This window comes from Scyliorhinus torazame, chromosome 22 (assembly GCF_047496885.1).
Source record: "Scyliorhinus torazame isolate Kashiwa2021f chromosome 22, sScyTor2.1, whole genome shotgun sequence".
In the NCBI taxonomy this organism is placed as follows: domain Eukaryota; kingdom Metazoa; phylum Chordata; class Chondrichthyes; order Carcharhiniformes; family Scyliorhinidae; genus Scyliorhinus; species Scyliorhinus torazame.
Window position 1 is genome coordinate 107,931,953 of NC_092728.1, and position 13,731 is coordinate 107,945,683.

Here is a 13,731-nt window from a genome sequence, read left to right on the forward strand (position 1 = left end):
CAGCTAACTCAGAAAGACTTGGGATCAAAGCTGGAATCCTTCTGGTCTGCTGGAAGGAACTCTTGAAAAATTGTATTTAAAATTCTGAGAGGGAGTGGCAGGCTGGAGGTAGCAAGGCAGCTATAAGCAGAATCAATCCAGCAGTTTAGGGCTTTAGACTAGGTACAAGAGGGCCTTTAAGTACAAGATTAAATGTAAGAGATTTAGAACAGAAACCAAGGACCATCTTCACAATGAGCGGAGAAGCTGTGGCATTCACTTCTAGGTGTGGTGGTTGGGGTAGAACCTCGGTCAACATTTAGGGTTAGACTGGGGAGATGACTAAAGGAAAGGGGATTGAAAGCTTTTGGCAGCATAGAGGGTGAATGTGATAGGAATTATTTGTTGGTGTAGAGTATATTATTTACATCAGGGTTGAGATGCGCGGGAGGGTCGCGGAGCGACCAGTCGTGGCTTTCCCGATCGCAGGAGAAGCACCAACAGCCGCGGTCGGCTTTTAGGTTGAGAATGCCGCCCGGTTCCGCCAGCAGCTGCAGCATTTTGCCAATCCATCCGATTGGCATCCAGATTATCCAATGGGAGCTTAGCTTTCCTTATGTCACAGTCAGCGTCTAACTGTTCCGCCGACCAATAGGAGGCAGCAGGGGCGGTACCTCCGGCGGTGGGACTGTCGGAGCTCGGGGCCGGTGAAGGACACGCAGAGCGGCCGAGTGAAATCTGTGTGAGGGTGAGAGAGGCAGAGTGAAGTTTGTGTGAGGGTGAGAGACGGAGTGAAGTTTGTGTGGGGGTGAGAGAGGCAGTGAAGTTTGTGTGGGGGTGAGAGAGGCAGTGAAGTTTGTATGAGGGACACGGAGAGAGGCCGAGTGAAGTCTGTGTGAGGGACACGGAGAGAGGCCAAGTGACGTTTGTGTAGGGGTGAGGACGGCGGGCCACGATGCTGGCCGTCAGCTCCAGTTCATTGATTCCCACAAGTACTTCAATGTCTACACCATCTCAGGAAGGAGGAATGGTGAGATAGCTACAGAAACGATTTGTTTGTTCTTTAAACTGAGATCCAAGAAGAAGGCACCAACAGCAATCACAGAGAATAAACCACGTGTGGTTCTCCTCTGGGACAGAGCAAGTGGGATTTAGGGACCAGCTTGTGAAATGTGTGTCAATGTTTGAAACCTCTGCAACGTGTAAGTTAGCGGTCTTCACAAATAAAACTCATGGGGCACAATGTGCTGTCCACCAAGAGAATGCCGTCCACGCGCATGCCCCCTCAGGTGGTTCCAACAGTGCACAGGCCCGGTGCCCAGTGTAGCTGACTGCCACATCCTGACGTCAACGCACTAACCCAGTACCGTCTCGTCCTGACATCAGGGTGCATTCCCAGCAACAATTTCTTTTTAAAAATGGCAGAGTCTTCACACCAGAAGTGGAGAGAGTGAGAGAGAGTGAGAGTGAGAGTGAGAGTGAGAGTGAGAGAGATCACATTCCCAGCACATACAGCAACGTCACGCGGTCTGTGCTTTGGTCCTGAAATCATGGAGTAGAGATTCCTCCATTTTGTAGCTGCCAATATACAAGCAACAGGAGTATGTGAAGAACTGAAGATGGATCGGTTTATAATGAGGAAGAGGGGGCCAGAGACACAAAACAAGCCAGGATCTCACAACTGAATCTGCTGGAGAGAGCTTCTCAGGAGAGTCTACGGCAGGACAAAGCAGTGCTGGTGTGAGCTGTGTCCTGAGCTCCAGGGCCTTTGATGAACAGCACATTACGAAGCTGAAATCTGAAAATCAGTCCTAAAGGTCGGCTGCCGACGAGGGTCCCGAAGGCCAGCCAGTTGGTAAAAATGGGACCCGGGCAAAAAGGTTCTAAAAACACGGATTTAAAATGGAGAGGGGTTACAGAGCTTGGTGGTAGAGGGATCTGGGTGTTCAGACATGCCAATCTTAAAGCTGCGGCATGACTCCAAAGCAAATCCTTGCCTTGGTTCTATCCAGGGCTGTCATTGCATCCTTAGTTCATTTCCATTGAATGATGTTGAAACTTAGAAAGAATTATGGCACTGGGGAGGCCATTCTGCCCATTCTGTCCATGCCAGCTGACAAGTAGCTACCCAGCCTAATTCCATCTTGCAACTCTTGGTCTGTAGCCTTGTAGGTTACGGCACTTCAAGTCCACATACACATGTTTTGTAAATGCAATGAAGGGCATTATGGTAGCACGGTGGTTAGCACTGTTGCCTCACAGCGCCAGGGACCCGGCTTGAATTCCCAGCTTGGCCCACTGTCTGTGCACAGTCTCCGCGTGGGTTTCCTCCGGGAGCTCCGGTTTCCTCCCACAAGTCCCGAAAGATGCACTGTTAGGTAATTTGGACATTCTGAATTTACCCTCTGTGTACCCGAACAGGCGCCGGAGTGTGGCGACTGGTGGATTTTCACAGTAACGTCATTGCAGTGTTAATGTAAGCCTACTTGTGACACGAAGAAAGATTATTCTGAATCACAAAACGTTAGTCCGCAGGTACAACAGGTGATTAGGAAGGGGAATGGCGTTTATTTCAAGGGGAATGGAATATAAAAGTGGGGATGTTTTACTGCAGCTGTACAGGGCCTTGGTGAGACCACATCTGGAATACTGCGCGCTGGACACAATTGCATTAGCAGCAGTTCAGAGAAGGGTCACTTGACTCATTCCTGGGATGAAATGTATGACGAAAAGTTGAGCAGGTTGGGTCGAAACCCAGTGGAGTTTAGAAGAACGAGAGAGGATCTTATTGAAACATAAGATTCTGCAGGGGTTTGACGGGATGGATGCTGAAATGATGCTGTGGAAGAGACTAGAACCGGGGGACACAGTGTAAGAATAAGGGATCTCTGTTTTCAGATGGAGGTGAGGAGAATTTCTTTCTCTCGGAGGGTTTGTGAAGGCTGGGTCATTGAGGCGGAGTCAGACAGAGTTTTTCCAAGTGGAGTTCAGCACCACTCTGGTCAGTTCCTCTACCCCAGAGATATCGAGGGAGTCCAGATAATTTACAAAGCACCAAGCAGAGCCCGGAGCACCTACTGTGCAGTAGAAATCACAAACCAGTCACAATGTGGTTTTGGAGACGTTGCTTTATCCACCAGTTTGAGTGGAACACTCCCCCACACACACACAATTTCATAGCTGCATATTTACCGAACAACCGCCACCATTCAGTAACCAAGACACATCGACCAAAAAACATGCAAGCTCCGCTTTCTCTCAGCTCTGAAAGATTAAACGTTCATGAGCAAACTCTACACCAATGGGTAGGGATCACACAACCCAGCAACTGGGCGTTACTCTTCCTTTCACGGTTTAGTAAATAATGACAATTAACCACATCTGGATTCCCAATTAGCCACATGTGGCCCATGACTGGAATGCTGGCCGGCACTGCCAGGGCAGTCCTTGCACATTCGGCCAATGTCACAAACACCAACGGCTGGGCTGTCCCAGCTCAGGTGGGATGTGCTTAACCAAGAATTGTTAGCTGGGGTGCCACTGATACCCAGCTCAGTGTCACAGCAGAGGTGCAGGGGAAGTGAGGGTGAGGATTTGTGGGAGGGTTTTAACCGCAATGCTCCAATGCTGAGAATAATTCAAAAATAGCGGCTATCAATCCAAGATAGTCATTAATAAAGCATAATGAGAAATTCAGGAGGAACCTCGACTGAGTGGTGAGAATGCTGAACGAGCTACCACAGGGCAGGAGCACAGTAAGAAGTCTTACAACACCAGGTTTAAGTCCAACAGGTTTGAGGCAAGTGATACAGGAACATTTAAAGAGAAGATGGATAAAACAAATGACAGTGAAAGGAATTGAAGGATATGCTGATGGGGTGAGAGTCGCCACATGTGGAGCACAAACATCCACAGCATTGGTCTGATGGGATGGCCAGCTCCTATCTGTGCTGTAGATAATTCTATGTCAGATGGCAGAGGGTGAAGGGTGGGAAACGCACCCAGAGCCTAATGTACGCTTCAGATACCTGGTGGCTTAGCTACCTGGTGGCATGAGCTGCACTCCAAGCATTCCCGGCAATCCTGCGTCTGGCACAAAGGATGTCATCAATGGATTGTCCACTCCCGAGGCCTCCTCCTGAGGGCCTGTCGTAAGCCCATCTGATTGGCTGACCTGGTCGTACTCCGAACTGGGGGTGCTGGAACAGAACGGCTGGGGCGTGGCTCTGCCTGACCTGCAAACAAACGCTCCGTCCTGGGGAAAGAGAGGGTAAACAGGTAGTGCCGGGCATAGGCGGGTGTGAGAAGCCCCCCCCGAGAGTGGGATGTGATGGGGCACGGGGGTGGTGGAGGGAGCAGTCTCACCTTCAGCTGGCTTTCCGTCTGCTGGAGGTGTTTAATCCAATCGGGTTCCACGTGCAACTCCTGTTCCGACCGTTCCTTCAACTGAGGGTCAAAGAATCGCAACTGGGAGGAAATCTGCTCAGGCAGAGGACGCAAGAGGAGAGAGACAAAAGGAAAAACATTCAGCAACTATAACTCAGATACCGTTCCCCACAAAGCAGCTACTCCTGATTCACTTTTGGTAGCAAGAGTGAAGCTACTTTTCCTTTTCCGGTATTAATCCAATTCTCTTTTGAGGCTTCTTACACCGCCCTATCTGGCAGCACCTTCCAAGTCACAGCAACCCGCTGGGTAAAAGAATTCTCATCTCCTCCCTAGTTCTGTTGCCAATCACTCCCCTAGTTACAGAACCTCCTGCCAGTGGAACCATTCTCCTTATTTACTCCTGCAAGAGCCCTTATAATTTGAACACCTCTATTAAGTCACATCTTCAGCTTCACAGCTCTAAAGAGAACAATCTTGGCTTCTCCTGTCCCTCCACAGAACTGATCTTCCTTGTCCCTGGTACTGTTCCCGTAAATCGCTTCTGCACTTTCTCCAAGGCTTTGGACATCCTTCCTAGAGAATGGCACGGCTCACATATCCTTACCTGCTATACACACTTTCCAGCATCAACATTATTCTCCTCCCACAAATCCCACTGGTTCGCATTTATTTCTGCCACAACACCCTGAGCAGTATTTCCTGCACATGCGCAGACGCAGTTACAGTGGTGTAGGAGTTACCCAGTGAGGGGGCCCCCCGAGATCACTGCCCTGGGATTAAGTGTCCCATTAACTACCCACTGAGCTGTACAGGAACCTGCTCCACTAAGCCGTCCCAACTTGGCTGGCAACTCAACTCACTACACAAAACTTTCCAAACTTTTGCCCCCGCAAGTCTGGCTGAGCAAGAAAGTTCTGGATGACGTAGTTTCGGCACAGTTAGTTAGCATATATGGTCTGTTCCATTATGAAATGTTGAGCTGAAATAGTCACTGTTATTTTTGCTGGCACGGCCACTTCCTTCTCATTAGCATCCCCTTCTTATTCGGTCATTTGCTATCCTGATCTTTATTTGGAGGCAGTATAAATGATAAAACAAGATTTTAAAGCTTCTGCTGCCACCTGGAGTCAGGGTCGGTGGAGCGGGCGGCGGTGGAGCGGGCGGCGGTGGAGCGGGCGGCGGTGGAGCGGGCGGCGGTGGAGCGGGCGGCGGTGGAGCGGGCGGCGGTGGCCACTGCACATGTGCAGCCATCCTGCTCGACCCCCATCACCTCACTCAGCTCAGAGAGGCGTACTAATTAAACTCTGACCACTCCCGAGTTACAGGCATTGGTCGCTGGCTGTACTCACCAGTCATCTGGTGGGGTAACCGTTGCATATAATCTGTGCCATGGGGAGTCATCACATTCACATCTATCTGCAGAGCGTATGTGAGTTCAGCGAGGGGCCTGCCCTAACACAGCTGCTGTGGCACCACACAATACAGACACCGCACGGCTGTGTAACTTCCACTAGCCACCGCAGCTCCACATCACAATCACAGTGACATCACTCCCAGTACCAGACAGTCTCACAGGGACAAGTGAAGAGAGGGACAACAGAGGTTATAACCCAACCTGAACAAATCATCCCTATCACACCAGCTTAGACAGCACCCAGCGCAAGATTATGTCTATTCTCTAATATGCACCTGCCTGTCAGACAGAACAGAAAGCCAGGCTGGTCCTCTTTCCCCTCCCCTGCCAGGGTTACAGAGTTGAATTGGAGCACACAGGATCAACAAGACTCCACACATACTGTACCTCTGCTCACCTGGTTCAATACCACACTGTGTGCTGCATTAACCAGGCTGCGTTCCCAGCACAAAAATAGGGTATTCAGCCGAACTGGTCTATATTGATGTTTCTGCTCCACACGAGTCTCCTCCCATCCCACGCTCATATCACCCCATCACCCTATCCTTCTATCCCGCTCTCCCTCATCTGTTCATCCAGCTTCCCCCTTAAACGTATTCAATACTATACACCTCAACCACTCCCTGTGGGAGCGAGTTCCAGATTCGCCCCGCTCTCGGAGTAAAGACATTTCTCCTGGATTTATTAGTGACTATCACATAGTTAAAGCCTGGGCTTTTAAGCGAGTTCACCAGTTTTATTTTTTATTAAAATATAACAAATGATTTTTTTTAATGTATTTTATTTGAAACGTATATAGGTTACAAAACATAAACAATTCAGGGAACAAATTCCCCAACACACAACTATACAGTTTGTACATATGTTCCTCCTTTTCATCTCCCCACGACAAACAGCTCCTCAAACACAGCCACGAACATCCCCCACCTCGCCTCCAAGCTCTCCGCTGAACCCCTTCATTTGTACTTAATCTTTTCCAACAGAAGAAAGTCATACAAGTCCCCCAGTCAGGCCGCCACTCCCCGGCTGCGTTGCTGACCACCTCACCAGCACAATTCTTCGCCAGGCAATCGGAGAGGCGAAGGCCACAACATCGGCCTTCCTCCTCCCCATGAGCTGCGGCTTCTCCGATATCCCAAATATCGCCACCAAAGGGTCCGGCTCAAACTCCTCCCCCACAATCCTTCTTGGTGCTGCGAACACTCCCCCGCCCAGAATCTCCCCAACCTTTCGCAGCACCAGAACATAAGCGTGATTCGCTGGTCCCATCTAGATTGACCCGCCGATCCTACTCGTTCGCCGGGAACACTTCGCTTTTCCCTACATTTAACTTATATCCCGAGAACGCCTCAAACTTCCCCAACGGGCCCATGATCCTCTCTATGCTCTCCAGCGGGTCCTAAATATACAATAGTAGGTCGTCCGCGTACAGCAACACCCGATGCTCCCTTCGCCCCCTCATGATCCCTTGCAACTCTGCCAACCCCCTAAGAGCCACTGCCAGAGGCACTATAGCCAGCGCAAATAGCAGCGGCGACAGCGGGCACCCCTGCCTTGTTCCCCTCTGCAATTCAAAGTTCTGTGAACCCATGTCATTGGTCCACACACTCGCCATCAGTGCCATATATAACAGGCACACCCATGCCACAAACTGCGGCCCAAACAGGTACCAAACTCCACCCGGTCGAATGCCTTCTCCGCATCCATGGACACCACTACCTCCGGCATCTGGCCTCGCGACAGGGTCATGATCACCTATTTTTGTGCTGTGAGCGCAGCCTGGTTAATGCAGCACACAGTGTGATATTGAACCAGGTGAGCAGAGGTACAGTGTGTGTGGAGTCTTGTCGATCCTGGCTGAGTGATAGAGGTGTGCTCCAATTCAACTCAGTTTAACGCCCGCCTTATTACTAGAAAGCTGCCTGCCCTTTACGAAGCCTGTTTGGTCCTCCGCAACCACTCCCGGGGCACAACCTTCCATCCTTCCCATCACCAATTTAGCCAGCACTTTCACATCCGTATTTAACAATGATATGGGCCTATACGACCCACATTCCAACGAGTCCTTCCCTTTTTTTTTGTATTAGTGTGCTCTTGCCGGCACGGTAGCACAGTGGTTAGCACTGTCGCTTCACACCTCCAGGGTCGCAGGTTCGATTCCTGGCTTGGGTCACTGTCTGTGCGGAGTTTGCACTTTCTCCCAGTGTCTGAGTGGGTTTCCTCCGGGTTTCCTCCCACAGTCTAAAGATGTGCAGGTTAGGTGGATTGGTCACCCTAAATTGTCCTTAGTGTCCAAAAGGGTTGGGTGGGGTTGCTGGGGATAGGGTGGGGGTGTGGGCTTGGGTAGGGTGCTCTTTCCAAGGGCCAGTGCAGACTTGATGGGCTGAATGGCCTCCTTCTGCACTGTAAATTCTCTGATCTATGATCTGCCGACAGCCCCGGTTCAAGCCTCCACCCCTCTGCTCCCGTCCCGATCTAAGTCGAATCTCCAACCAGTGGGGCAGGTGGTCCGAGATAACTATCCCCGCATATTCTGCCCCCTCCACCCCAACCAAAACTAGAAGCAGAGGACACAATCCAAGACTAAAGGGACGATCCTTTAGGACAGAGATGAGGAGGAATGTTTTCAGCCAGAGGCTGGTAAATCTGTGGAACTCTTTGCCGCAGACGACTGTGGAGGCCAAATCACTGAGTGTCTTTAACACAGAGATAGATAGGTTCTTGATTAATAAGGGAATCAGGAGTTATGGGGAGAAGGCAGGAGAATGGGGATGAGAAAAATATCAGCCATGATTGAATGGCGGAGCAGACTCGATGGGCTGAGTGGCCCAATTCTGGTCCCATGTCTTATGGTCCCTTCTAACAACCCACTCACAATCACATATCTCTCACCCAGGTCCCTCACTTCCTTCACGCTCACAAACCCCGTTTTCTTACTTTTCAAAATTGCCACCCCCACAATCAAACCAAAGTAGAAAATCTGACCCACCCAGCCCTTTCTCAACCTAACCTGGTCCTTCACGCGGAGGTGCGCCTCCTGCAGAAAAACCACCTCCGCTTTTAAACTCCTGAGGTGCGCAAAGACCCGAGATTTCTTCACCAGTCCACTGAGCCCTCGCACGTTCCACGTTATCAGCCGTACCAGGCGCTTACATCTCCATTCCCCTCTACCGTCCGCCATCCTCACCTTTCAGCTCCACCCCCATTAACTTCACCCTGTACCCGGCCCATCCAAGATGGCCCCTTTCTCTACCTCGGACCATGTTTCTTCTCCAACATCGCCTCGTCGCATCACCCACCCCCTCTCTCTCTCGCCTTCTCTCCCACACCTCAAAAACAAATGTTTTTTTATTAACACTTATAATTTTGAATGTTTATTAAAATAAAATACATACTTGTCACAGCCATCTCTGTACCTGAATGAGTTGGCTCAGGAACACTGGCGAGTAATAGACTGGGTTCCTGAGAACAGTCCTCGCGATGACCTCACAGTAGTGAAAGGCCTGTGCAGCCAAGCCCATCTCTGCCAGTCTGCACGCGTAAATAAACTTAAATACCTGTGATGGAGGGAGAGGGGGAAAGAGGGGGACAAAATTCACCATTACAGCCTGGTCAAAACACAATGAGACAACGCTAGAGCCCATCACTGAGCAGCAGGAGACGTGCGTGTGTGTGCGCCTGTCTGCGTGTTGTGCGGTGGGGGTAGGTAGAGGATGGAGAGCCAAGAGACAGTAAATCTGAATGGAAGTTTATCTTGTACCTGAAAGTTGGGAAGGAAGCAGACTTGGTTACCCAGAGCCTGGGCGTACTCGTATGCCTCCGTGCGTTGGATGGCTCCGTTCGAAGCAAACCTCAGAAAGGACCAGCTGAAAACAGTAAAGAAGCATTTTCAGAACATCACCCTTAAAAGGCAAACTAACAAGTGAACTCTTTCTATCAAATGTCAATTCTGGTTTAGAGTGTGCAATGTTTGAGTAAAAACACACTGGCCCAGGTTGATGTATTGTGGAGACAGGTGAATGGCAGTGTGAGGAGGCTGAGCTTATACAGAGCTTACAGCCAACAACCAACGGCCTCCTGCGCAAGTCCTCAGGGACTGAGTGATTGAACAAGAAAAGCCAGGTGTTGGTGCAGGCCTCTCCAATTCGTTTTGACTGTTCTCCGGATTGTATATCCAGCAGGCTTACCTCTGATAAAAACATTCATTCATTTGGGCTCTTGATTTTTTTCAGCTCAGATGGTTTTCTGTCACTGCCAGCTTGGCTCAGTTGGTAGCAACCCCACTTAACCCTACTCCAGAGACTTCAACACGCAATACAGGCCGACAAGCTGGTGCTGCTGAGAGCGCGTTGCGCTTTTGGAAGTACTGACTTTCAGTGAGACAACCGGGGCGGCATGGTGGCACAGTGGTTAGCACTGCTGCCTCACAGCGCCCGGGTCCCAGGTTCCATTCCCGGCTTGGGTCACTGTCTGTGCGGAGTTTGCACTTCCTCCCCGTGTCTGCGTGGGTTTCCTCCGGGGGCTCCGGTTTCCTCCCACAGTCCAAAGATGTGCAGGTTAGGTGGATTGGCCGTGATAAATTGCCCTTTAGTGTCCAAGAGGTTAGGTGGGGTTACTGGGTTATGGGGATAGGATGGAACTGTGGGGTTCAGTAGGGTGCTCTTGCCAAGAACTGGTGCAGACTCGATGGGCCGAATGGTCTCCTTCTGCACTGTAAATTCTGTGATTCTACCCTAACCAAGGCCCCACCACAGGTGGACATGAAAAACAAAATCCCACACCCACGATTCAAATAGGAGCAAGGGATCTCCCCACGCGCCCTGGACAATATCCATCCTTCGACCAACATCACGAAAATAAACTGGTTATCTGGTCTCCACATCGGTAACTGTGGGATCTTCCTGTACACATATTTGCCTGCAGCTGCACTTCAAAAAAGCTCCACTGGCAGTAAAGCAGTTAGTGAGATCCCGAGGATGTGCAAGGTGCTACAGAAATGATACTTCTTTCTTACCGAGCACAAGACACCACACGAGAGCTCACCTGTGGTTTGAGCCAATCAGAACGAGTTTGGTGGCCTTTCTGGTGTACACTCCAAATCCAATCTGTGCCATCAGGTAACAGAAGTGCGAGGCATCCAGCAGCCCCTTGGTAGCTGCAAGGGAAGGAATCCTGCTGTCAACACCTTCCACTCAGCCCTCTCAAACACAGGAACAGGGTGGGGGCCGCCTGTACACCCATTCAATCAGATCATGACTGCTCTGTGCCTCAATTTCAATTATCTATAACCGGTACCCAACACAAAATCTTGCCACTCAAGGTTTTGGATTTTTTAATTGATCCCCTGCCTCAACAGCTTTGTCAGGGAGAGGGTTCCAGATTTCCACCACACTCTGTGTGAAGAAGTGCTTCCTGAAGTCAGCGTCCCAGCGAGTCACCTAACTCGGGCTGTGGATGGGGTTTTAAACTAAAAGGGGAGCAAGGAGTCTGGCGAAGGAAAGATTTTGAAATCTAAGGAGGAGGATTAAGGCAATAGTCCAGTGTAGTGATTTGGGTAAAGACAAGTAGAGTTAATAATAATAGCTTATTGTCACAAGTAGGCTTCAATGAAGTTACTGTGAAAAGCCCCTAGTCGCCACATTCCGGCACCTGTTCGGGGAGGCTGGTACGGGAAGTTGGACAAGGGACAATTTGAAGCAAAAATAAAGACTCTTTATTTGAACTCACAAAGCATTGTAACGACGTAGAGGAACTTGCAGACAAAGAAAGATAAATGGCTCCAATCTAATCGGCATTAGCATTGCTGCCTCACAGTGCCTGGGTCCCGGGTTAGCACTGCTGCCACACAGCGCCCGGAACTAGGGTTAGCACTGCTGCCTCACAGCGCCAGGGACTAGGGTTCGACTGTCTGTGAGGAGTTTGCACATTCTCCCCATGTCTGCATGGGTTTCCTATAGTTTTCTCCCAGAGTCCAAAGATGTGCCGGTTAGGCGGATTGGTCATGGTAAATTGCCCAGTAGTGCTCAGTGATGTGCAGGTTAGGTTACGGAGGATAGGGCTGCTGGGGAGGGGAGTGGGCCTAGTTATGTTGCTCTTTCGGAGGGATGGTGCAGACTCAATGGGCCAAATGGTGGTTACAAGGTGACCAAGGTTGGGAAATAATATTCCGGGGTACACAACATTTCAAAAAGACAGGCAGCATGGAAAGGAGGAGTAGCGCTGATAATAAAGCATGACACAAGGACAGTATCTTGGCTCAGCAGATCAGGAAACAGAATCAGTTTAGGTGAAGATTAGGAATAGCAATAGTGAAAAAGATCTTGTGGGACGGGTTTATAGGGCTCTTAACATTAGCTATACTGTTAGACGAGAAATAATTAGAGTTTATAACAAAAGCGACATAATTTTTTGAGTTATTTTAATCTTCAATATAGACTGGATCAATCAAATTGACAAAGGTGGTCTCTGGAAGAAGAATGATTTTGTGAGTTTCCTAGGAAACGTCTAGGAATAAAGCTATTTTAGATCTAGTAGTGTCCAATGAGGCAGGGTTATGGGAAAAGATCCTCTGGGAATTAGTAATCATAATACTACCAAATTCCATATTAAGTTTAAGTGCGGCATACTCAAGTCCAAAATAAGAATCTTGAAGATCAACCACATGCATGGGTATGGGGAGAGAACCGGCTCCCGTTGATTGGGTAAATAGACTAAAAGCCAAGGCCATAAATGGGAAACATTTAAAGAAATGGTACAAGCATTTCTTTATATTATTTCAGGGGATGAGGCGTCGCTGGTACGGCCAACATTTGCTGCCCATCTCGAACTGCTTTCGAGAAGGTGGTGGGTGAGCAGCGTTCCTGAACCGCTGCAGTCCATGTGGCGTAGGCACACCCACTGTGCTGGTAGGGAGCGACTTCCAGGATCTTGACCCAGTGACAGTAAAGTCCGGATAGTGTGGGGCTTGGAGGGGACTTGCAGGTGATACCGTGTGTACGATCTGACTGATCCTCTCAAACTGATGCTAATTCACAGCGCCACAGAGTTCTCTCACCCACAGCTTTGGGGAGAGAGGGGACAGGGAGACGAGGGGTGGATTTTGAGCCTCATGAAAGGGGATGGGGAAATGCCCCGAAAACAACCGACTGTCAGGAAGTGGCGGAGTACGACCTACCAAGCGTGTCTCCCATTGTCGTGATGGTTTTCCTGTCCAGGTCTAGCCCATGGGAAAGGTTAGACAGCACCATTGCAAGGTGGGGTCGCCAGTCTCCCCACCTCTCATCTCCACAACACTGAATTAAAAGAAAAACAACAGGCTTATAGGCTGGTAATCTCTTACTCTGAGCTTCCTGGTTTTACACAGTGCCCTTATCAACCATTCTGTGGCAAAATGCATTAGTACCAAAGCAAACTAGGGAGTGTGGGAAAACCCTCAAAGCCTTTTCCATTGAAGCCAGTGACTTTACTTGATACTGTTTTTGCAGACAGCAGTTCCTGGTATCTAATGGGTTGGGGTAAACTGCTGATAAGCCAATAGACCACAGGAAGCTCATCATGTCCTTCTTCCAATTACCCACATGCCCAAGCATCCAGTCATGCATGTTGTAGAAGAGGGCACTTGATATCGTAATTTTTAAAAAACTTTATTCATTTACAGGATGTGGGAGTCGCTGGCTTGGCCAGCATTTATTGCCCATCCCTATTTGCCCTTAAGGTGGTGGTGAGCTACCACATTGAACTGTTGCAGTCCATGTGGTCGAGGTACATCCACACTGCTGTTAGGGAGGGAGATTCGCGATTTTGACCGAGTGACTGCGAAGGAACAGCGATATATTTCCACGTTAGGATGTAGAGTCTCTTGGAGGGGAACTTGCAGGTGATGGGGTTCCCAGATATCTGCTGCCCTTGCCCTTCTAGATGGTAGCAGCTGTGGGTTTGGAAGGAGCTAA

General features: G+C 49.6%; 1 protein-coding gene across 13 annotated transcripts in view; it reads right to left on the reverse strand.

The window, feature by feature from the left end:
• sec16a (SEC16 homolog A, endoplasmic reticulum export factor) overlaps window positions 1–13,731 on the reverse strand; it is a 115,069-nt gene that overhangs the window by 40,465 nt on the left and 60,873 nt on the right. For all 13 annotated transcript variants that reach the window (XM_072488894.1, XM_072488892.1, XM_072488903.1 and 10 more), the window contains 6 exons: window positions 12,957–13,074; window positions 10,826–10,937; window positions 9,543–9,648; window positions 9,199–9,339; window positions 4,345–4,458; window positions 4,024–4,234 (listed from right to left, as the gene is read on the reverse strand). In XM_072488894.1, coding sequence (XP_072344995.1) covers window positions 4,024–4,234; window positions 4,345–4,458; window positions 9,199–9,339; window positions 9,543–9,648; window positions 10,826–10,937; window positions 12,957–13,074 — 802 coding nt within the window. The remainder of the gene's footprint in view (window positions 1–4,023; window positions 4,235–4,344; window positions 4,459–9,198; window positions 9,340–9,542; window positions 9,649–10,825; window positions 10,938–12,956; window positions 13,075–13,731) is intronic.